This window comes from Agelaius tricolor, unplaced genomic scaffold (assembly GCF_023055355.1).
Source record: "Agelaius tricolor isolate 1412-34295 unplaced genomic scaffold, bAgeTri1.0.p SCAF_4, whole genome shotgun sequence".
Taxonomy (NCBI): Eukaryota; Metazoa; Chordata; class Aves; order Passeriformes; family Icteridae; genus Agelaius; species Agelaius tricolor.
In genome coordinates, this window is record NW_027269264.1 from 19,697,209 (window position 1) to 19,721,244 (window position 24,036).

The 24,036-nt window shown below is 41.1% G+C and overlaps 2 protein-coding genes and 1 long non-coding RNA gene across 3 annotated transcripts in view; 2 read left to right on the forward strand and 1 right to left on the reverse strand.

Moving 5' to 3' along the window:
• ZNF367 (zinc finger protein 367) lies at nucleotides 1–7,443 on the forward strand. Its single transcript, XM_071424800.1, has 5 exons — nucleotides 1–869; nucleotides 1,833–1,983; nucleotides 3,610–3,729; nucleotides 4,108–4,246; nucleotides 4,828–7,443. The coding sequence occupies exons 1-5, from the start codon at nucleotides 510–512 to the stop codon at nucleotides 5,066–5,068; spliced, it is 1,011 nt and encodes a 336-aa protein (XP_071280901.1). The 5' UTR covers nucleotides 1–509; the 3' UTR covers nucleotides 5,069–7,443.
• Nucleotides 2,086–8,606, reverse strand: LOC139588948 (uncharacterized). Its single transcript, XR_011678869.1, has 2 exons — nucleotides 8,179–8,606; nucleotides 2,086–6,509 (listed from the first exon to the last, which is right to left on the reverse strand). It is a non-coding gene; the product is annotated as an uncharacterized lncRNA (long non-coding RNA).
• SLC35D2 (solute carrier family 35 member D2) overlaps nucleotides 7,783–24,036 on the forward strand; it is a 23,775-nt gene continuing 7,521 nt past the window's right edge. Inside the window, exons 1-8 of the mRNA XM_071424801.1 lie at nucleotides 7,783–8,214; nucleotides 10,966–10,999; nucleotides 12,589–12,675; nucleotides 15,534–15,601; nucleotides 18,398–18,469; nucleotides 20,430–20,498; nucleotides 21,565–21,667; nucleotides 23,640–23,732. Of these exons, the coding sequence (XP_071280902.1) occupies nucleotides 8,072–8,214; nucleotides 10,966–10,999; nucleotides 12,589–12,675; nucleotides 15,534–15,601; nucleotides 18,398–18,469; nucleotides 20,430–20,498; nucleotides 21,565–21,667; nucleotides 23,640–23,732 (669 nt within the window). The 5' untranslated portion in view covers nucleotides 7,783–8,071. The remainder of the gene's footprint in view (nucleotides 8,215–10,965; nucleotides 11,000–12,588; nucleotides 12,676–15,533; nucleotides 15,602–18,397; nucleotides 18,470–20,429; nucleotides 20,499–21,564; nucleotides 21,668–23,639; nucleotides 23,733–24,036) is intronic.

The following is a 24,036-nucleotide window of genomic DNA, read 5'->3' on the forward strand; positions in this document are numbered from 1 at the left end:
GAACAGACTCCCCGTGACACCCGCGCTAGGCCGGGTGATTGGCTGCGCTCGGGCGCGAAACGTAACGCGGGAAAACCTGGGGCTCGGCCTGGGCTGCGAGCGCGGAGGTAACGCGGCGGCGGCGGCGGCTCCTCCTCGGGCATCGCCGGGACCGGGGCTGCCAGCGGGGCCGGCTTCGCTTCAGAAAGGTGCGGGGACGCTGTGACTGCTTCGCTCCGGGCGCTGCCATGGCCGGGGGCCGCCGCTGACTTGGCGGACCCGCTCGGGGGTGGCCGCGGAGGCGGAGGGGTGCGGAGGGCAAGCCGCCGAGACCACAGGGAGCCGCCGTCCTCAGTGATGAGCGGCTGAGGCGAGCCTGAGCGGCGACAGGTGCCGACGGCCGCGGGACCTCCGTGCAGCTGCACGGCCCATTCCGGGACACGGGCGCGGACTGCGGGGCCCTGCCGCCGCGGAGCGCCCTCCTTTCGCTTTCTTTCCCTCCCTTCGCCGCTGCCCGCGAGGGTTCGGCGATGGCGGAGCGGCTCCCGCCGGGCCCCCCCCCGGTGATTTTTTGCCAGGACTCCCCGAAGCGCGTCCTGGTCTCCGTTATCAAAACCACCCCGATCAAGCCCTCCTCGGCGGGGAGTGGGGCCGAGGAGCCGATGCCCGTCCCGCCCGTCCCCACCAGCCCCGGCTTCAGCGACTTCATGGTCTACCCCTGGCGCTGGGGCGAGAACGCGCACAACGTGACCCTCAGCCCCGGCGGCAGCGACAGCACCGCCGGCCCGTCAGCCCCGCCGCCGCCCCGCGGGGGAGCGGGCAGAGTCCCCGGCGGAGACGAGGAGAAGGCCGGGAGCCCGGGGAGCGGCGGGCGACACCGGCACCTGAAGGTGAGTGCGCGGCGGGCGGGGGCGGGCGGGCCGCGCGCCTGCGGGGTGACTCCGCGGCGCGCGCCCCTCCCGCGCTTCCGCCCGGGCATTTAAAGTGAAGTCACTTCCGGCAACGGCGCGCGCGCCGCGGGGAAGAGCGGGGGATGGAGCGGCTGCCCGTCCTCCCTCCTTTAAAAAGTAAAAAAATGACCATGAAAAAACCATCCTCGCCGCCGAGAAAAACTCTTGTCTTCTCTCCCCGTGTCTGGAGCGGTTTGTCCCGTTCTGGGCTCCTCGGTACAAGAGAGGCATGGAGCTCCAGGAGTGGGTCCAGTGTAGGACAACAAAGATTATTTAGGGACCGGAGCATTTATTTTGTGAGGAAAGGCTGAGGGAGCTGTACCTGTTCAGCCTCAAGAAGAGACGACTGAGATGATTTTAATAACGGATATGAGTATCTTACCACCGTGCCAAGAGGATGGAGCTAGGATTTGCTTGTAACAAGCTGGAGGAAAAAAAGGCAGTAGGCAAAAAGTGATACACAGGAAGTTCCACCTCAATATGAGGAGGAATTTTTTTATGTGTTGGTGACCAAGCATAGCACAGGTTGCCCAGAGAGGTTTTGGAGTCTCTGTCCCTGGAGATACTCAAGAACTGCCTAGACACAATCCTGTACCATGTGCTCTAGAATGACTGTTTGAGTAGGGAGGTTGGAGCAGATGACCCGCTGTGGTCTCTTTCAGCCTGACCCATTCTGTGGTCCTATTGTCAGTTTCCCCCGTGCTCCTGAGCTCATGGTGGTGCCTGTCATCTCCCCTCCTGCACCGGGCCCTTAGGAATGGGCTGGGCACAGTCTGGTGTGGCTCTGTGCTGTCACAGCACCATCCTTGGTCATGCCTTCGCTCCAGGGCATGCTGTGCCAGTTGGCCAAACTGCAGGGGGGAGGAAGTGCCTGAGTTTAGTTGCCTCGTTATTTACACCCAGGATGGAATAAGACGTGGCCGTCCAAGAGCAGACACCGTCCGAGACCTGATCAGTGAAGGAGAGCACTCTTCCAGCAGGATACGCTGCAATATTTGCAACAGGGTCTTTCCACGAGAGAAGTCACTGCAAGCCCATAAACGAACTCACACTGGTGAGTAAAAGGAAGGTGTGAATAGCTGGGGAGAGCCACTTAGGAAGCACAAATGAAGGAATTAAATCCCCCCAAAACAAACATAAAGGAACCCCAAAGAACTTAACCTGTTATGATTTTATTGTAACTGCTAAATTAACATACTTTGCTCCCAGTGCTTGTTAGTCAATCAAAGTCTTTGTAACCATATTTGTAGTGGGGAAGTGTAGCAGCAATTTGGGCTATAATAGTATAGTCAAATTGTGGAAACATTTTATCTGTCACAGACTCACTTTTTAAGAAAGACTGTAGTCTTGGGCTTGGTACTCTGTACTTGAGCCTGGTAGCACTTTCTATCCTGATTGCCTCTTTGTGATTTGTTTCCTCCTTGCTGATGTATTTTTCACATCACAATTGAAGTTTTGCTGTAAGAGGTTAGAGTAACTTAAAAAGTGGCAACTTCAGGATTGTCCCAGGAAGTGGGCTTAAATATTGAGAGAAGAGTCTACATGCTTAAAATCACCACCCAGTTGTTTTTTCCCACCACCTAAAATTAATTTTCTGGGGTGGAGGAGATCAGGCTAATTTACTGAACAGTATTTAGAAGGTGATTTGCATTTAAGTTTAAATGTATGATGAACTCACTCAATACTCAACTGAGCTTAAACTGAAGATGATGTTTGGGGTTTTTTTTAAACCAAGCAAATACATTTTATTTCTTCAACAGAACACTGTTTGCCATAAAACATGAAAAAATGTAGCTCACAATTCAGACACAACCACCAGCACTCTCCTCAAACCAACCAAACAAAATCCCACAAAAGTCCTGGTTGTCACCATCTCCTTCTGACTCAGGTCACAATGACTAATCTAAATAATGATATTAAACAGCATCATTCCTCATTTTTTGGTCAAAATAAACTATTTCACTCGGTCCTGCAATGTGTTGAACTTGTAAGAACTTCTTAACTGAGTAGAGCTTACCCTGTCATTCCTCTGAATTAGTGAGCCATACTCACCCTCATTTTGTTGCCTTCCTGAGGGCGGTGGCATGGCATATCTTTGTGTAGTGTGTGCAGTCAGGTCCACTTGAGGAAGGAGACACCTGCTACCTTTGTTCTCTTTGTTGCAGTTTGCATGGAGAACTCTTCCTTGATCACTGATTTAAGAAAACTTAAATCTGGAATAAGTTTCTCATGCAGCCTTCATCATTATAACTTTTCTTAAACATGAGCTATTTCTCCTAATGAGATAATTCTATAACCTTGTAGTGATGTTGACCTCAGGTTATTTTACCCTAGTTCAGGCTATGGTAAGGATAAAATGTTTCTGGTTACAACCTGAATCCAATACAATCCTTGTATTACTGAATCCAATTACTTGTCCATATTTCTTGCTTTATATCTGCACAGTTTCACAAAACTTATGTAGTGCTATCTAGCAGTCTTAAATCAGGAAATATGACAAGGAAAAGTACATTTTTTTTTCTCTTCAGAAATAAGTGTATTGTTCAGTAGCATAGAGCATGCACTTCTAAGTACACCAGGATTTTTTAAGTAGATGCAAGTTTCTGAAGCCAGGGACCACTGCTGGGTACTATGACACTTCTAGTCATCTTTCATAAATCTCTTCTATTACTACTTTTAGGTGAAAGGCCTTATTTATGTGATTACCCAGATTGTGGGAAAGCCTTTGTACAGAGTGGGCAGCTCAAAACTCACCAGCGTCTCCACACAGGAGAGAAGCCTTTTGTCTGCTCAGAGAATGGTAAGTCATCAGAGAACGATTTGCAGCTTTCTGGGGTCAGACTAATATTGGGAATGTATGCGTGTTAACATGGCAAAAGCTTTGGAGTTTAAATTTGGTGGAACTTTTAGGGAAGGGAAGAGCCCTGCAGAATCTGCCTAATTCTGCAAGTATGTATCTACGGATTGCATACATTCTCTGTCAGTGGATACTAATGTATAAAATAATGACGGGGGGCATGTTACGAACCTAGAGCCTTTGGTTTTCAACAAAACCTAGGGGTTTTGTGAATGAGGAAGGGTGGATTCAGTGGCATTTCCATCCCACAGATGCTACACTTTCTTTGGTTGGCTGCTTTCTGTAACACGTTCTTCATTGTCACTCTGTGTTTTTTTTAAGGCTGCTTAAGCAGATTCACACATGCAAACCGTCATTGTCCCAAACATCCCTATGCTCGACTGAAGAGGGAAGAACTCACAGACAGGCTGAGTAAGAAGGAGACAGCTGACAATAAAGCTGTGGCCGAGTGGCTAGCGAAGTAAGTTTCCTCATCTTTCTCAAAATACTTAAAAGAGTGGTCTAACACAGCATTCATTCTTTGGGATAGTTAAACCCCAAGAAAGCAAAACTAGATGTTCTTCCAGTACACATCAGCACAGCCTTGCCTCTCCTTAAAGAATTATGAACTCCTGGTCAAGACCAAGTTCTTGAGACTTTTTTCTTACAGTTTTGTTTTGTGTTTGCTTTCTGCTTAAATACCTTTTTTTTTTTGCTTGATCAACACCTGCTAATACTTTATTAGCTAGTGCTACAGTTTTGCTGAATTTGCATTTGTATGAGGGGTACTGTATGTCTAGGAAGACATGCCTGCTGAGAATACCATGGAGACAAGAAATCTGTCACAGATGTTCACTTGGGCACTTCACATTGAAAATACTGAGTAAAGAAGCTTTCTGACAGCTTAAATACTACCATATAAGGGCTGAAAGGTAAAGCCAAGTGCAATGCCCAGTTCAATGCAAGCTAGTACTTGGGAGGTTTTTGCCCATTTTGAATTGGTGGTGTGCGAGTCAATTGTTGTGTGTATTTTACAAGTATTCCTCACGTTTGATGTTATAGATACTGGGAGACTAGAGAGCAGCGTGCTCCTGCTTTGAAGACCAAAGCAATCCAGAAAACAGATCAGGAACAGCAGGACCCAATGGAGTATCTTCAGTCTGATGAAGAGGACGATGAAGAGAAAAACAGTGCTCATTCAGCTGCCCGCCACCGTCGCCTCCAGGAGCAGCGTGAACGCATGCATGGCGCGCTGGCGCTCATTGAGCTGGCAAACTTAGCTGTGGCACCCCTGCGACAGTAGATAGGAGGAGCAGTCTCTGCCCATAAAAAATGTACTTTCTGGTGTTACTTAACCAGTTAGATCCCAAGCATAAGCTAAGCACCTTATTTGCTTATAATAGGCTGCTATTCTGTAGAATTTATGAAGAATGTTGTTGCCCCATAACATGGGGTGAGAGAATTGCACTTTTGATAGGGTAGAAGACAGATGTAAAATTTCTAAGTATTTTGTAAATATGGGACTGCATAAGGCAGGGTTGATAAATTTATGTGTCATGGAAAGCTAGATTTTTGCAAGGTTAACTCATTTATCTGAAGCAGATTTCACAGGAAACACTTTCTGAATAAAGTGTTCACAATTAGCAGGATGGTACATGTGGCCAAAGATGGCTGACAAAAAAAGTATTTATCTGACTATCTAGCAAAGTGATGAGTCTGGGGATATTGTTAAAACAGCAATGAAACCATGTTTTTCTAATGTCAGTATATCTATACCTAGCATCTCCAAGGCGAAGGGCAGAGTTTAGTTATCTCAGCTTGTACAGGGAAAGAAAATGCTTCATGCAGGGAATATCTTCACTGTGACTGCCCAAGGTATGAGGCTTGACTTTGCTGCTTCACATTTTTTTGATTTGATTTCAGCAGAATCTCTTGGTAGCACTTGTTATTCCTAACATGTGTAGTTGGGAAGTTTTGCACATTGTTTTATCTGAAAATGATTAGTCTTGCAAAGTCTAGAAAAAGGTAAAGAACTGGTAATATTTTTTTCAGGTATTTGGGCCCTTTAGTGATTTGGCACTTGATTTTGTTAATAAAAGGGTTATTTACAGGGTGGTATGAATTTGTAGTAAACTATTCTAGGTCTTCTATTAGCAAACACTAAGTTTTAAAGCATTGCTTTTATAATGATTAGCAAATAGAAGCCTCAATACTTACTGTGCATAAAGCCACCTTACTGCTTTAGTCCAGCATAACATGCCAATTTTTTGTTCACTAACCATAGCACAGCTATAAAGTAAACACTGCAGAAAAGTATTCACTATACAAATAGAAAATAGGCTTCCAAAGGTAGTTACAAGTGTGTTAACAGTGTGATTTCATATATTTCCCAAATAAATGAAGTTGCAGAATGCTGCCTAGTACTCAGATGCTGATATAAAATGTTTAACAGGGTATCTTGTCACTTTTGAATGTTATGTACTTTCAGTAGCATTGTCTCACGGTGATCTTTTACCATATTTTGCTTTGAAGGCAGCCAGAGATTCCTAATATACTAACAAAAGTTTGTTTTCAGATTGGACTTTTTGTGTGTGGTTTTGTTGTCAGTTGTTGTTGTTGTTAAGCTACTGCTTATGGGGATATTAATAATGTGTATTTACTGACCTGCTTGCTTTAACTTCTTCCCCTTGTTGGAAGTCAGGAAATTTAGATGAGAAGGGAAGCCTCTTTCCCTCTCGCTTGAACTGAAAAGGAAGAAAACATTTTGTCAATCACTTGATGTAGGCTGACCAGATGCATACAGCTGTTCCAGAAAAGTAGAGTGGTTTTATATCTGAAACTGCAGCTGTTGAAGTATGTTCTCTGATAACCTTTTGTGGTTGAAAATCTCATTAATCCAGTTTGTTTAAATCCTGTGTCGATGCACTTAACTAAAAAGTAATTGAATAATTTAAAAAAAGAAAGTGTCTTTCATTGATTGTAAATAATTTTGCACCAGTGATACGGTTTAACTTTTGTTTCAGCTTCTGAAAAAAATAGGAAACACTAGTCATATAAGGCTTCTTTGCCTATGTAAAACTGGTAATTCATTCGTGTATGTAGGTTTTGGGTTTCTAAAAAATATTAAGTGCTTCTGACTGTTCATCTGGCTTCATGTGAATAGTCTGATCCCAAAATGAGCCCTGAACATACATCTGTTGTAATTCTGAATCATAACTCAGAATTGCTCCCGAGCAGTATTTCACAGGGCAGAAGACTGTAATTACCAGCCACTTGCAGACTGGAATATTACTTCATCAGGTTTGGTTGTGGATTTTTTGGTGGGGTTTTTTTTGTTGTTGTTGGGTTTGAGGTCTTCAAATTTCTTTTTTCAGTCAGCCAGAATATTTCCTCAGGTCTTTGAAGTATGACAAGTACACTGGATTGTACTTTGCCATAGACAAAATTCAGACAGCTGAAGCAGTTTTCGATCATGACAAGTTTAGGGTAAAATACCAAGTTAAAAAAGCAAAGATGGGTTGTGGAAGACTGCTTTTTGTTTTATTAAGTGATTACATACAAGAAATTGTTTGGTTCTTTGAAAGATTTAAGTTGTAGTTTGGCGTGAGTTAAAAGCAGAAGAGTTGATGTGCTGTCATTCTAATAGATGCTTTGAATAAAAACTTGATTTAATTTTCAGGTTTAATGTGTGCTGTTTGGTAATTATTAAATACTCAGCCTCTTCCTTGTTTCTGACAGCCCGGCTTGTTGCAGAGAAGGTTTAAGGTGTTTATTTTCCCTGTCCCTTGAAATCTGACACAAGTAAACCACCCGAGGCAAATTGTTTTTTAGTTTCAGGAACTTGTGAGAATCCGTCCCTCCGCGCGGAGCCCAGGCCGAGCTCTGGGGGTGCTGAGGGCTGGCTGCAGCAGGGTCCCCGCGGGGTTCGGCCCTCTCCCTTCCGCGGGCAGGCTCCAGAGGCCCCGTTTTGCCGCCGGCCTGGTTTAACAGCACGACCGGGTGCTCTGGGGGCCGGGCTGCCGCGGCCCCGGCCCGCCGGAGGCCCCGCGCGGTGCCCGCCCCACCGCCGCCGAGTCCTGTGGGCCGCTCTGGCGGGGCTCCCCGGCCCTGGCGGCGGCAGCGCCCCCGGCAGGCGAGGCGAGGCGCGGCGCCGCTCCAGACCCGCCCGCGGGGCCGCCGCGGCCGGACCCGGGGCCGCCGCCGCCGTCTGGGGACGGGCCGGGGAGCAGGAGGAGGAGCGGCGTCCCCACGGCCACCCTGGTGCAAACCCGCGGTGCGGCCCTGCTCGCCGCCGCTCGTCGCCGCCATGAGCGCCGGGCAGGCCGCGGGGGAGGAGGCGGACGCCGTCGCCGCTTCCCCGACACTTCCCAGGGTGCTCTCGGCGCTCTTCTACGGGACGTGCTCTTTCCTCACCGTGCTGGTCAACAAGGCGCTCCTCAGCGCCTACAGGTGAGCGCCGGGGCGGAGCGGGCGGCCCCCAGCCGCGGGTGCCTGTACGGCCGGTGCCGGGCGATGCCGGGCTCTGTCCCTGCCCGGCGGAGAAGCCTTCCCGTTCCTGTTCCCCTTCCCGGTGGCGTGACCCTCGGGCGTCCGTGCAGCTCGGGATCCCGAGCCAGCTGGTGGGTAATGTGCTGGAAGCAGGGCTGGTTTCTCCAATCTGGGACTCTACCCGTGCCCAGTATGTACCAGTTCTGCAGCACCGCCCGACGGCAGGCACAGTTCCGACTACACCCGTCTTTTCCTGCGGGTCTTTTCGCTATTCCCAGAGGATCGCACTACTTGAGACACCCGTGAGGGAAACAGCGTATCCTCTAACTGTTCCTGCTGAACAGTATCTTTCTTCCAGCATCTTTCCTTTCTGAGGCAGCCAAAAACGAAAAGTGAAACTCGTAAAATGGCTTGATCGTAAAAACACTGAGAGATTCAGTCCTTGACTTGATGGTGCTAATTCCCATATGGAATCCTGGTGATAATTAGAATCTTCTACCACTGTAAAGCAACAGCATTAACTGCACCCCTCTTACACTGCACTTTACTCTTAGTCTTGCAGCTGACGGAAATAGGAACTTGGGCATTCATCTCCAAGTCATACTTTTCCCATCTAGATGTATATACTTGTTGGACTTCAATCATCCTTGTGGGTCCCTTCTGACTCAGGATATTCTATGATTCTATATTGTCCTGTGACTGTCATTTTTGTCACCAGTAACATGTTTTACTTGAAATCTTTGCTCTGTTTTTGCTATGGTTTAGCTCATCTTGAATCAAAATAAGAAAAAGAAAAACCAAAATAAGAAGAAAGTTAAAAAGCCAAATGTCATTTTCTAACATTCAGTGCTATTTGAACATATAGCAGTTGTATTTAATATGTCTCATAAATTGTACATGGTGCAAGTTGAGATTTTATTTTATAGTACTTTTTATCCTACGGACTGCAGCTCCCTGAAGGTCCCTAGCATACATCTAGCACATCTGCATGAGATAATCGAGTACAGTATGTCCATCAGTAAGCCTAAGTTTTGTATTAAGACCTTACAGCATTGCTGGAAGTATTTAGGCCTCTGCAAATCACAAATCTCTGCAGAAATCTGTAGTACAGATGGGCAAACTCTCCATCTTTATGTGGGGGAGCTGTAAATACTAAACAAAAGGCAGTTTAAGTGTCACATGATTATAAATGGAAGTCCTGCTATTTTTTATGTTTTTCCTGCCCCCAATACTTCTGTTTCCCTGATCTCTTTTGCTATCAATTGCTCCTAACTCTGTGTTAGGACTGTAGGGCTCTTATGGCCTTTTTGCTGTGAGTCAGTGTGTTTGTTTCTTTTGTCAATGCTTTGTTCCCATTTCAATTATGTTAATATTAGATGTACATTTCTCGCCACACTAAGTAGGAGAACTGCAGCTTCTGCAAACGTCATGAAGTTCAACAAGGCCAAGTACAAGGTCCTGCACCTGGATTGAGGCAATCCTAGGCACAAATATAGTGTGCATGGAGAATGGGTCAAGACTAGCCCTGGGGAGAAGGACTTGGGGGTGCTTGTGGTAAAAAGCTGAATATGAACCAGCACTGTGTGTTTGCAGCTCAGAAACTCAACCACCTGGGCTGCATCAGAAGAGGTGAGGCCAGCAGGGGAAGGAAGGGGATTCTGTGCCCCTGCTCTGGTGAGACCCTACCTGTAATAATGCATCCAGGTCTTGGACCCCCCAACTCAAAGACATGGACCTGTTGGAACTAGTCCAGAGGAGGCCACTAATCACAGTGGCTCTGATCGCAGGATGGCAGCACCCCTCCTGTGAAGACAGGCTGAGAGAGACAGGGTTGTTCAGCCTGGAGAAGGTTCCAGGAAGACCTTATTGTGGCTTTCCAGTACCTAAAGGGAAGAGCTCAAGAAGGACTTTTGAGAAGGCCATGTAGTGATAATACAAAGGGAAGTGGACTTAAGCTGAAAGAGGGGAGGTCTAGATTGACACTAGGAAGAAATTCTTTACTGTGAGAGGGGTGAGGCACTGGAGTAAGTTGTCCAGAGAGGCTGTGGGCTCCTCATCCCTAGAGATGACCAATCATCAAGAGCAGTCTGGATGGGGCTTTGAGCAACATGGAGTAGTGGAAAGTGTCCCTGCTCATGGCAGAAGGTTTGGAGCTAGATGATCTTTAAGGTCCCTTCCAACCTAAACCTTTCTGTGACTCTATCTATGCTTTCAGCTAAAGCCAACTGAAGGGTTATAGTAGGAATGTAGCTAGTTTAGTAGACAATAGATGTTTCTACAACATTTACCTAAGAACTTGATTTTGACAAAAACATATTGCTAGTATGTTTGGATTGTAGAGATAAGCTTCCATGTTAGAGCAAATGCAAGATGTTTTAGTTACTATCCCATCTCAGGATTTAAAATGTATATGTGAAGCTACTCAAGAAATGATGCATTAAGAGTTCTTTAAGTGTGTTACCTTCAGTTACGAGTAGTCCCCAAACAGCTAGCAGTTCAGAATTGATCAACTGTACATACATGGGCTGTATCATTTGGGCTTCAGAAATAAAATATTTCTACTACATTAAGTGTAGTCCTGAACTCTTCTTAAACACAGGGCAGTCATCCTCATGTTTAATTGTTGAATTTGGTTTTAAAATTTAACTTTTTTATTTTTCCTAATTACTTATTTCCATTCCTCAGTACTAAATATCTGTTCATGCTTTTCAGCTTCCCGTCACCAATGTTTCTTGGAATTGGACAGGTATGTTCACAAGTAAAGCATACTAAAAGTATTCATTATTTTTTAAGTTAAACTAATGATAATAGAGGTAGATTTTAGGGGGCAAAATCACAGTTACAGTGAACTGCTTGTCTTCTGGATTAGATACACTTTAAGGAACTGTAATTTGTTTCATTGAAAACAGGCAACTTTGAGCTTGAGTAAAAATTATTGCCTGGAAAGACTGGAATGCTATTTAATTCTCCTTGAAAAGTTCAGTAATTAAGGAATCTGGCCTTCAAAACTGTCCAGCTTTGTTCTAGCAAATGCATACATTCTGTGAGGGTCCTTGAGCCTTTGTGGACTGCATGCAGAGATATTGCCCCTGTTTGTAGCCAAACCATTAATTTCCTCATAAATTTCTCCCCATTTCCCAGCAGTTTTCCAGTAGGACCAGTGCAAAATTTTTATTCTTTCTTGCTTTATTTGCCCATGGGTAAGTTGGAGTATGGCAGCAGAAATGTTTGTTGTTGGGAGACATTGTAATAAAACCAAAGTTCAAATGCTTGTGGACTGGGTCCATAAAGAAGAATGTGTCACTGCAGAGGGATCACTGATAAAGACTGAGCCTTGAAGCAAGTGTTATTTAGGCAAAAACATTTTATAGGGAATTTGCTTTCTGCCAAGGCTGCACGGCAGGGGGTAGTGAGGAAGTATTGAAAACAGGGTACCGCAAGTCTGACATCTCTGCTGTTAGGTGCTAGAGAGAGTGAAATGTCTTGTAAAGACTTTGTGATGTGATAGAGAGTTTTACATACCCAGACTGCTCAAGGAACCATAGAACATGTTTCAGTGAAAGGCTTGAAAATGTGGCAATAATTCATGTCTTGATGTGGCTTTTTTCTTCGTAGAAAAAAGAAAAAGAGTCTTTGCAGAATCAAAGACTTAATGACATTTCCATTTTTTTGTTGACAGATCCTTCCAAGATTTTTGTGAACACTATATAAAGTACATATGATACGATATAATGCTTTAGTCTGCAGAACATGACTCCACCTCATCCTCTAGATAGTTGATTGCTCTATTTTCATATTAGGAAAATTTGACCCTTTGTTTTGACTCCCTGGAGCAGCATTAACACCTGTGATATATCATTGCTCAGATACTCTTCTTCATTCTGTCTGCATCTTTACTATTTCTTCCTCATGTTGTCAACAGATTGATCAATGCCCATCCTCCATGTTGCATTACCAAAAAAAAGTTTTGGGAGTTGTTCTGCAGACTAAAGTATTCTCTGAGTAAAAATTTCACGGTTTATCTGGGGTTGTGTCCTATTTTATTTTCTCAACTCCTTCTCAGCATGCATTGTTTCACAGAATGCCACTAATTTTCTTCAGGATAGTAAAGTATATTTGTGTATTTTACTTTTAAATAAATAGCTGGTAAAATTGTTTCAATAAGAGCAAAATTATTTCAATTTGTTAATTTCATTCTGTGCTGTTCTTTTAAAGAAATACATAAAACCTAGCATTTGTCAAATTCATATAAAGATTTTGTCTTTGAAGCAGTTTTTTCATTCATACATTACAATTTTGCTCTTGCATGACTTCTCATTTTTTCTTTTTGTTTAGATGGCCACCACTATACTTATCTTGTATGTGTCAAAACTAAATAAGATTGTTCACTTCCCTGATTTTGACAAAAGTATACCCGTGAAGGTAAGGATCCCATACGTCATAGTATTAATAGGAAAGAGTTACTTCTTATAGTAGCATTCTTTCTTATGGAGACAAGAAAAACATTTGCATTTCTTTTTCAAATGGGATTCTTTGCATCATTGTTTCATTTAAAAATTGATTTGATAATTTTAATTTCTCTGTAATATTCTAGTTTGGGCAATAGATATAAACTCTGTTTGCAGAGAAATCATTGCAATTTAGTTATGCAGCACATGGGAAGGTTGTTTTACCTTTATATAGCAGGATGAAATCTTCCACATTTCTGAAAGGTTTTTCTGGATATAGCTCTCTGTGGGATCAATGGGAGATAGGTGTTTGTGAAAGACTTTTGAACACAGCATAAAAAGAGGAAGGCTGCTTGGAAATATGAATGAAGCATGTGATAGTAGAAAAAATAGTAGAAAAGTAATGTGTTAGATGAGAAACCAGAACAATAGCTGACTCCCAGTACAACATTTACGTTCCATAGGAGGGGCTAAAATAATGCCCACTGAAAATACTGATGGTGGCGACTAGCTGCATTATACAGACCTTAAATGTATATGGTCTAAAGAGGCAGGATAGAACAAATGTGACAGGACCTCCTCAGTTACCTCAGTTTGGGAACTAGAATGTGAAATTAGTACAGCAACAATCCTCAAAGATTTTTGCATCTATGCAATGTTGTTGGAATGTTTCTTCGATGCATTAGCCTGTGTGTTTATGTCTTGTTGCAGGTTATCAGTTGTGTTTGCTCCAGGACACAAGGAATGTTCCCAGCCCTGCTGCAGGGATCAGATAGCATAGTTTTTCAAGCCCACATCTTTACTGCAGAATGTCTTGTCTTCCTGTCAGTGTGAGGTTTACAATGGATGTCTCACAGATATGTTCATTCTTAATGCATGTTGAAATCATTGGCATTTCTACATGTACAAGTCTTGGAGGAGAATCCATGGTATTATTCATAAAATGGACAATCCTTCTTTATTATTCCAGAATAAGAAAGAAAGTTTCCCCATGGGTAGCTTTGAGTTCCATGTATAAACAACTTATTGAGACCTTGAGAAGTTTCTTCCCTCCATCCCCACAAGTCCTGCTGTGCTTCCTCTCTGCTGTTGTCTTTGCTTTAACTTACATACAAAGGCATTAAAAAATACAGCATGTATTTTCTTTATCCTAATAATATCTGTTGTTTGGAAGATTTTGCTGGATAGGCTGGGAGCAGTCAGCATTTTAGCTTCTAGGACATGTACACTGTTTGTGGTGTTGGATTTGACTAGTCATAGTGAATCAGCTGGATTGCCCATTGTTGATTTCTCTACTTTTTAAGGAACCCTTAGTCCAACTCCTTATCCTTTTGTCAACTTTTGCTATGGCACTAAGATAACCATTACTTTTCACTCCTCAACTGGTAAATGTCTTCAGTGCATTCAGCTAGAGTTTTAAAGTAGTGAAATGCTTATTTTACTGATGAAACTTTGAAGTTCCCCTTTTAAATAAATGATTCACTGATCTCTGCTGTTATGCTGGATGTTGTAATTTTGTCTTTACAATTGAATGAATTTCAGAGGAAAGATAATATAATATCTGCTCTGTTTTCAGCCTATAAATTAAATGAACCAAAATGTTCTAAATAAAAGTCTGCAGATGAGACTGCTTTACAAAATTTTTGCAAACTTAGGCCAACAGGCTGAATATTTATTGTTACTCATACTCCTGCTTTCTTTATACTCCTGTTTACTTTTACTGTGACTTTCACTTAAAAGTTAACTTCCGTTGACTATCAATTAACTTTTACTTCACTTTTTTCTCTCTTGCTGTGAAAGAAACACAGCATTTTTAACATAGATTAAATACACCCTACTCCTCTGTATGCTTTTCCAGCAAGGTTTAAAAATGAATAGCCTTTGACTTTAGTGTCCTCCAAAGTGTCCCTGTTTAGAAACCAGAGCAACTATTACACATTAGGATAGAGGATTTGTTATGTCTTTCTGCCATCTCAGCCCCTCTTGACTGATAGTGAATGGGACCAAATGTACACACTGCCTTTGTCCCCATTGATTACCTTGGCTGGCTTAAATCTTCTGCAAATTCCAACCTTATCCATTCTCTGATAATGTAATTTTTTCTGTAAAAGGAAAATTAATGGCTTTGAATTGCAGCTGATAATTGTAGGGATTAATGTATTCTTGTACATTTTCTTAAGGCTCATAAGTTCCATTATTTTTTCTCTATATTGTGTTATGGACTATAGATTTCTGTGCAAGTCAGTCTCTTTGCTGGTTTAATTTACTCATAGTTAAATTTACTCATAATTACTCAAAGTTTAATTTACTCATAATTACTTAACTTTCCTTTCTAGTATCTTACAAAGCAAATTTTTTGGGTTAATCTAAAATGTTGCAACTTCCAGCTGTATTAATATGTGTGGAATATGTAGAAGAGCACAGCATACTTATAGTTTATTAACTTTTTATTCTACCTCTTCAGTTGATTATTTAGATACTGTTGTTATTATTACCTTTATATCTAAAATTAAATGTTAAAATGGATATTTATCTGAGGATTATAGTAATTAGAATAAGAGTGATTAACATTTACTCTAAATGGATTCTAAGTCTCATTAGTGGTAAATTGCAACTCTTCTAATGACATCAATGAAGCTGTGGTCATGACCAGTCACATAAATAGGAGCTGCAGATGAGCTTGCAGCTTAGTTACCTTTTTTCCTGTTGAAAAACCCCTCTTTCTTCGTAAAAGTACATCTGATATGACAGGTATCAAATTCTATCAAGTAAAGTTCCTCAACAGTACTTCTAAACAAAATAATCTGAGTTATGCTTTTAATTTTATCACAGTTATTTCCTCTGCCTCTGATTTATGTTGGAAACCACTTAAGTGGATTATCAAGTACCAGCAAACTCAGGTACAGTAAGTAGAAGTTATAAGTAGACTCTTTGGATTTTACCCTTTTCTCTTGTGAGGTAAAAAAGAAACACTAAAGAAGAGCATTGTCTGGAGTCTTAAATCCATGTGGTGTCTGTCTGTCTGCCTGTCTGTCTAAACCCCTGGTACTGTTATTAAATTTTTACACAAACATTTGACCAGTTTACCAGTTGTCTACTTCCTTTAAGGGGAGTTTAGCCAGTCCTGTACTGACATAAAATCACAATACTCCCATGTAACCATGAAAGTGCTTACACTTCTGCCTCACACCCAAGCATCTAGCTTTTCCTGGGTGTCTTAACCAGAGAGTTGGAAAACTGTGTTTCTGAAGGAAGAAGCATAAGGAAAATGTTTGTATCATGGTGTCATGGCAGATATTTAGGAATCACCAAGAGATGAAAAACTACTGTGTAGTGGGGTGGTGGTGATGCTTGGGGAGGTGGTGGTTGTCAGGGAGTGCTGCTGAAGAGTGCCTTGACTCCCATGTGCCTGTAAGCTTAGACTCATGAGAGTTGCTTCCATGCTAGTGCTAAAGAGGTGCAAGCAATGCAGATAGAATGAATGACTGTATTTTCTGTGGAAGACAAGCATAGGAGCATGATGGCTGCACCAGGACTGGAGGATACAGCTAGAGGATACAGCAGGATACACCACTACCATTGTGGTGGTTTTTTTATGTTGTTGCAGTCTTCTGAAGGTTTGGTACTAAGCTAAACCAAAACAGAATTTTGCAGGTTTCTGTGCAATTCATAACTATTAGACAGATGCTAGGAAAGAAAGTAGAACCACAGAATCATAGAATCATCAAGGTTGGAAAAGACCTGTAAGATCATCCAGTGCAACTGTAAACACAGCACTACTACCACTGTAACCCTGAACTAGTAATCTTATCACCCAATGCCAGATCCAAGCGCCCTCAGGGATGGTGACTCCACCACCTCCCTGGGCAACCCATTCTAATGCCTGATCACCCTAACAGTGACAATTTTTTTCTAATATCTAGTCTGAATCTCCCCTGCCTCATCTGAAGGCCATATGTTCTGGTGCTCTCACTGTAGGCACAGTAGAAGAGAACTGCCCTCACTTCACTGCACCCTTCTTGCAGGGAGTTGTAGAGAGTGATGAGGTCCCCCAGTGTATTACTTTTAATTTGTTTGCATTTCTGTGGTGGTGTTCGCAGGGGTCTCAGGATGAGGGAAGAGACAAGAATTTTGATTCTATGTTTCGGAAGGCTGATTTATTATTTTGTTATATATATTATATTAAAATAAAATTATATATTGAAACTATACTAAAATAATAGAAGAAAGGATTTCATCAGAAGGCTAGCCAGGAAAGGAATGATAATAAAATCTTGTGATTGACCAGAGAGTCCAAGACAGCTGGACTGTGATTGGCCATTAATTAAAAACAACTGCATGAGACCAATCAAAGACGCACCTGTTGCATTCTACAGCAGCAAATAATTATGGTTTACATTTCATTTCTGAGGCCTCTCAGCTTCTCAGGACAAAAAATCCTAGCAAAAGGATTTTTCATAAAATATGTCCGTGATACATGTCTTTTTATTTATAGAATTAATGTTCTCCAGCTATGAACACTAGATGCCTGGTTCTGCAACTCCTTGTTGAATGTATTCACGAGCTGTTCCACTGAAACAGACATTAAGACTTAGGCAGTACTGTGCCTGGTAGCACTTCAGCCATTGTGAATATGAAAGAAGTTTCAAAACTGTAAAAATTGGGTTTTACTTTCCCTTTTCCCTGATTCCCTGTAGTAAATTTAAATGCTTAGTAGGGTATGTAAGTGCACCTTCTCCCTCTCCTGTGGCTGGTGTACCTATTTTAGATTTACCAGTTTTAACTAATTTTTATAACAGAAACTTTAAAATGCCTGCAGTGTTCCTACCATTAATATTTTGTTACATTGCATTTTGGTACAATGTATGATACTTATTTACATCACTGAATTCTCCACCTTGTTTAGGTTGTCTGGAAGGTGCAGATGATCCCATGCATAAATTCAAAATATCTGTTGTAAAGTTTTTAAACATTGTGTTAGGAATTGTATCATTTACTAATGCAATTGTTAATAATTATCTTTAGCAGGGGATTAATTGGTCCATATGGCCATGCTGTCACATTTACAGTGTCAGATGCAAGTGTTTTCTCACCCAGAAAGGTTTCCAACTGCATTACTTCATGCAGATCAACAATATCTTGCTAAAAATAGACGTTTGTTTCGTAGTTGCAGCTGTGGCCCCACCTTTTATGTTTCTTGTATTTCCTCTAATTTTTTGGTCATGGATTTATTTTACTTTTTCAAAGTACGGCTTGTTTACTAAGCATGTTTTCTTTGTATTTTATTTCTGTTACATGTTTTCAGAGAAAAGTTTAGTGTCTCTCCTCTTAAGTTTCAATAGAAATAGTTTTTATTTAACTATGCCTATGAATTTTGCAGAAAGATTTATTTTATAAGTGTTATGCTAGGTAAGAAATACCTACTATATTCCATTTCAGTAATGCAGAGTGACCTTCAAACATAGCCAGTTGCACAAATTTACTAGCTGGCAAAGCTTGCTGTCTTTCAATTATTTGGTTGTCTAATGTGCATTTCAGACTGACATTCATATATATGTACTAAATGATTTGCTATTTGGTTTGGTTTCTTTTTCCTGGACTAATTGTTCCATCTCCTGGGTTAGTAAAATAAGAGTTAGAATATAAGAATGCTATTAATCTGATACTATGCTTGGATTTTTTTTTTTTTTTGACAGTTTGCCGATGTTTACAGTGCTCAGGAAGTTTACCATTCCACTTACTTTACTGCTGGAAATCATCATACTTGGGTGATCCTTTTTGTTTGTTTTTGGGGTTGTGTTTTTGTTGTTTTTTTTTTTTTTTTCCATTTAAGATTCCTTTACTTTAGATCACATCAAATGGATTACTTGTGTCATCTCATCAGAAAATTGAATGAGTGATTTTTACTTACAAATAGAGAAAAGCAAAGAAAGTGATTTATGTAGCTTTTTTGAAGGCATAGATATAGACATTTTAGTGAAGAGAGGGAAAAAATCAACTTTCCTCCATTTTCATATCTCATTCTCTAGACTGTTACGTGGGTTTCAGGTCAGCAGACACAACTCAGTCACTTTCAGTGTTTATGTTTGTGTCTTGTCTTCTAAACTGTGAACTGCTTCAAACAGACAGATCCTTATGTCTCCAAAGAGTGCTGATAGCGTGGCAGTCTGCTTATGTAGAGTAACTGTCTGGGTCAAGTGTGAAAACATACCAGGTTAATGAGGCAAAATGGTATTTACCAGTTCTTAGATCAGAGAATTCCTTACTTACAGACACCTATGTTATTTTTCATGAGAAATTAAGAAGGATATGCTAGCTGCTCAGGATCTCTAATTTCAGTAGTACTGAGTTGGAGGAACAGGAGTAGAAATAAATCATACTTTGTCCAGAACTTCACAGTTCTATCCACATGACTGGTGCTGAGCTCACAAGATGAACTCACAAGGAGAAAAACAGCTTGCTGAATCTGACCCCAGGCAGCGTGAGAGTGATGATCAGGGGAAAGCTAAAACTGCAAAAAGCCCCCATCTAAACCGTCATCTGCTTTTGGCTGAAGCAGCAGTTAATTGATCAATGTGATTCATATTTGGAGATGCTCTGGAATTCTTTTCTAGTTTTGACTTCTCCCAGGGAAAGCAAAACTTGCTGTCTTCTGTTGGCCTGAAGACTCCCACAAGCAAGTGAAAAAAAATGTGAGTCAGTGAGATGCACATAAATGCTCAGCTGGAGAACAGCAATGTGGCCTGTGAGTGCAAGCAACATCCTAACCAGTGGAAAGCTTGGGAGGAGAATGCTGTGTTGGTGCAGACTGACACAGTGGATTTCGCCAGGGCTGAAAATGAAAGGACTCTAGAGAGTCTGTGCAGGCTTATGTCAGGATTTTTGAAACAATCAAGATTTGGCTTGTTACTCTTGAGAGTCATTATGATCAAAGCCTAATTTATCTAGAGTCTGCTCAGCACATTATTCTTGGGACAGTGGTCCACAGGTGTAGTCCTTTACACGCAGGATTTCTCCAAGAGTATTTCTTCAAAGAGAATTGTACATTCTGTTTTGAGGATCTTCTCTCTCAGTCTTATCTTGACAGAATAAGGACTAGGGGAATATCTGTAAGGCATGTTGGAGTACGATGCAAAAATGGGTGCTTAAGATATTTTCAAATAAAGTGGTGTAGATATAAAAACCTTTTAACAGGTTTACAGTATGCCTTTTACTACTCTGTGGCAGCACTGATGTGGTGGTGAAGAATGTTATAAGCTCCATGTTTTCCCTTTCAAGTAAAAAGTTTCAGTTTGAGTTCAAAATAAGTATCTATTTGAAAATAATCCAGACAGTGTGCTGTATAGCATCTTCCTCAACAGAGGTGGTATGAAAAACTGCATGAGAGATGTACTGGACTGCTGGACGACTCTGAAATATGTCTATTATGAATATCAATACACATTAAATTTGTTTGGTTCAGTGCTGTTACTTTGAACCTTTAATCTTTACTTTTATAATTGTCTAGTAAGAGAGTGCTCAGAATGCTTTTTCAATTTCTGTTCTCAGGGCCAAGGTCTGACAGCATGGCACATGAGCAATCACATTTTTTCTGTAAGGTTGTCAAGACTTTGCCCTCCTATTAAATGTTCTGTGATTGTTAATTACTTTGAAACTTTTCAGGCAGACAGCCATTTAATCTCTGCTTCAAATAATGAAAATGTGAACTGTTTCAATTTTTGCCTGCAGGAAACGGTACCCACTGAATATTATAGTCAGCGTATTTGCCATCATTCTTGGGGCTTTCATAGCCGCTGGGTAAGGTTTTAATTTCTCATACAAAGCCATATTATGAGGGGAGGGACAGCAGGAGGACTTTTTCCTTGTTTAATTCTGAGTAAACCTAAGTAGAGATAAGTTACTTTGGATAAAGTTTTGATTTGGAAAATCTCTCTAGTGACATCTCTAGGAGGTGCAGTTATACACAGGAAAAAATCTAATTCCTGCTGACAGTCTTTGGGTATGTCTTTTTCCACCTCTAGGTTTTCCATGTTTGCAGGATCATAAGTGAAGCAAGTTAAAACTGTGTGAGGAATCTTGTTTTTATATCATGGTATCAGTGTATTTTAATAATCTTGGAAAAGTATATTCTTGTTCTGGATAGAAAGAATGATATTTTGGTTGTGAAATATGGAGTTATACATTATATATTTTTTTAATCATAAACCCCCCCCCCCCCCCTTTTTTTTTTTTTTTAACTTCTATTGTGAGATAATTGCTACAATGCACCCGTATGCTGTTGTCCTCTGTTTTATGTTTGAACATTCCTTTACCTACCTGGAAAGTTAATGTTTTGCTTGTTTGTTTCCTGGCTTTGCTATGAACAAGGGTAAATAATTTCCATGTGATGTGACAGAGATAGAGCCATGTCCTATCAAATGAATTACCCTGTATTGATGAGATAACTAGTCAAAACAAAAAGGATGACAATATGTCTGAAAAACATACAAACCAGCTGGATTTTATTCCCTAGCTGCTTTCTTTCTGTAGTAAAAGAAATAGGTAAGTAAATTCAATTATAATTGGACTGGTTGTCAGGGTTGAGATGGGTGGAATTTTTCTCTGAATGAAAACTGAACATTTCCTGCCACTTTCACACTGAGCATTAGGAACTCTGATGTTTCATTTGTGATGGTCCTGTGACTGGAGAAATGTAAAGTACTTTGACTTACAAAGAAGGCTTGAAGCCTAACCTGTGACTGGCTGGAGTTCATGGGATTTGCATATCCTGATTCACAATATTTGTCTTGGTAAACAAGGTAATGCAATGGATTGCATATTTTTTGCTTATTTACAATATAGTATTTCTTTCTTTCTTTCCCAGGTCTGATCTGTCTTTCAATCTGGAGGGCTATATCTTTGTGTTGCTAAATGATATCTTCACAGCAGCAAATGGAGTTTATACAAAGCAGAAAATTGATCCAAAGGTAACTTGGGGTGATTGATTTGAATTTAGCAGTGAGCTACTGTCTTGGTTTAGGGCAAATTTAGGGAGGGGTCCCTCTAGAAAGCAAATTCAAGTGGCCCTTCTCCCTACCTGATCGGGAGATAAACTTCCTTGGAGAAAAGTGGAAAAAAATATTTATTTAACAAGCAAGGTAGTCACAAACATGAAAAAAAAAAAAAAGAATAATATTAAGCATTGGAACCTCACACTGTTCTGAAGAGATGGCAAGAGAGACTCTCTCTCAGAGAGAGAGAGTCCTTGTCATGGAGTGTAGCTTGGCTTGCTCAGTCTCTTATCAATCCCTCTGGTGCTAGAAAATGCCGTGTCCTGGGCCCTGGTGGGGCACAGGCATGAGCACCTGGTGTTTTCCTGGGTTTTCAGTCAAGAGCAGCTTTGAATAGTTCCAAGAAAAAGAAAAACTACAGTCCAGGGAACTTCTCTGCCTCAGCTAGCTGAAAACTAACTAAAAGCAAAGGGGACCTCTCTCCCACTGTCCGTGCTGCAGACAACACACACCGAGAGAGAGGTGAAGCTCTTATCTCTATGTTCTTGAATACAGCTGCCTCAGACATTCCACCACTTCTCCTTTTCCCCCTCTTCACTCTTGGATCTAGTTTTAAAGGCACAAAACTTGTTTCTAGGCTAAACAGACAAATGGGGATAAAATTCAGCATCATAAAGTCACCCCATTAGTCACCCTAGGACACCAACTTATTATATGACTTTTATGTACTTACCATTATGAACTCATAAATAACTTTATTTACTTTCACATTCCAGTTGATACATGCATTCTTAATAGAGAACAGCCTAGAAAAGGTTGTTATTTCTATCTCTGGCTAGGCTTTGGTAAGCAAACTATATTTTCTTTTCTCCCAAGGCTTTTAAGCAGAGTTTGTAGTTATAAAAAAAAAAATCAAACCATAAAGCAAACAGTTTACCTCTAAATTTGATATGTATACATATATAGGGATGATGACTTTTTTTGACTAGAAACACATGTTATGTGAGGTTTATGTAGAATAAACAGAGAACTGTCCAGCCTAAGTCATAACCACAGTAACTGTAGAGTTTCTCAGTTGTCTAAAAGCAAGTCTTCAGCAAAAGCAGGTGTGACAAGGTATTAGTTGATGTCTTGATATACATTATTCATGTAAATGTTGAGCAGGCTGCTCTTCAAATGCAGTGCCATGAAACATACTAAGCCATAGCAAAGAGCAGTCTTAGATAGAGGTTTGGTTTCTGACTTCTGTGGTTCACTCTGTATAGCAGAAATATATGTCTTTTAATAATCTTAGAAATCTTTGTCGATTCCAGATTGCATTTTTATTTATAAGCAGTGCTTAACAGCCTTACAATTTTCTGCAAAATACAGGAGAAGAGATAGGCTGCAGAGATTTTCTAAGCAGCATGGCTGAATCTGTAGGAAGGGAAGGTTATTTTTTCATTCTCCTAATTTCCTGCCTTTGTGCCAAGCAAGTTAACCCACAGGTTATATGGCAACCCTTAAGTTGCATAAAGTTACATCAATTACCAGTGATTACAGAGCTCTATCTATGAGTCAAACTTCATTAATTTTCCTGTTATATGTTTTTGTGGTTAATTTGTAGTAGAATGACTAGGTGACTGCTTGCCCAGGGAGAGACTTTTGTGAAGTCAACAAAAAGCCCTTCTGGACCAGGGCTTTTGAAAGTTCCTAGAGTTGTATAGGAAGTGTCCAAGGTATAACAGAGCAGTAACACTCTGCTGAGTGCACAGACAGAGTGAGTGAAGTGGAATTTCAGCTTAGTATGAAACACTGAATAAAAGGATTGCAAGTTAAGTTTGTATTTTAAATTGAGATGTATTCTGTTTACTTGCTGACAATAATGTCAGAAGAATTACCAGAGAAATATGTAGTATTTTGCTCCCAAGTGGCTTTTAATGCCACATGCCATGTTTGTTTTTCACAGGAGTTGGGAAAATACGGTGTCCTGTTTTATAATGCTTGTTTCATGGTGATTCCAACAGTTATTATTAGCTTTTCTACTGGAGATTTTCAGCAGGTAAGTAGCAATATTGCATATCTCAGACTGATAATATTATTTTGTTCATATTTCATTTGGGGAGTGAGAGGGGCTTTTTGGTTTTTTCTGAAGAAGTAATTCTCCCTCAATTGATTTGTTTGATTAGTTTGAAAAATGTGAGTTAGACTTGTCCTTCACATGTAAGAACTTGTGAGTATTCGCTTAAGGAGAAGCTAATTTGTGTGATAGTCCTTATTTGAGTCTTTCTCTAGGAACTAAGGTATGTTCAGGTACACCCAGCTTGAACAAAAGGTTGAGAATCCACCTGCACTGTGTGATTTGC

Coding starts and splice junctions, on each gene's coding strand:
- ZNF367 (XM_071424800.1), top strand. CDS start 510: ATGGCGGAGCGGCTCCCGCCGGGCCCCCCCCCGGTGATTTTTTGCCAG. Junction 3,730..4,107: donor TTTTGTCTGCTCAGAGAATG/GTAAGTCATCAG, acceptor GTTTTTTTTAAG/GCTGCTTAAGCAGATTCACA. Junction 4,247..4,827: donor GTGGCCGAGTGGCTAGCGAA/GTAAGTTTCCTC, acceptor TTGATGTTATAG/ATACTGGGAGACTAGAGAGC.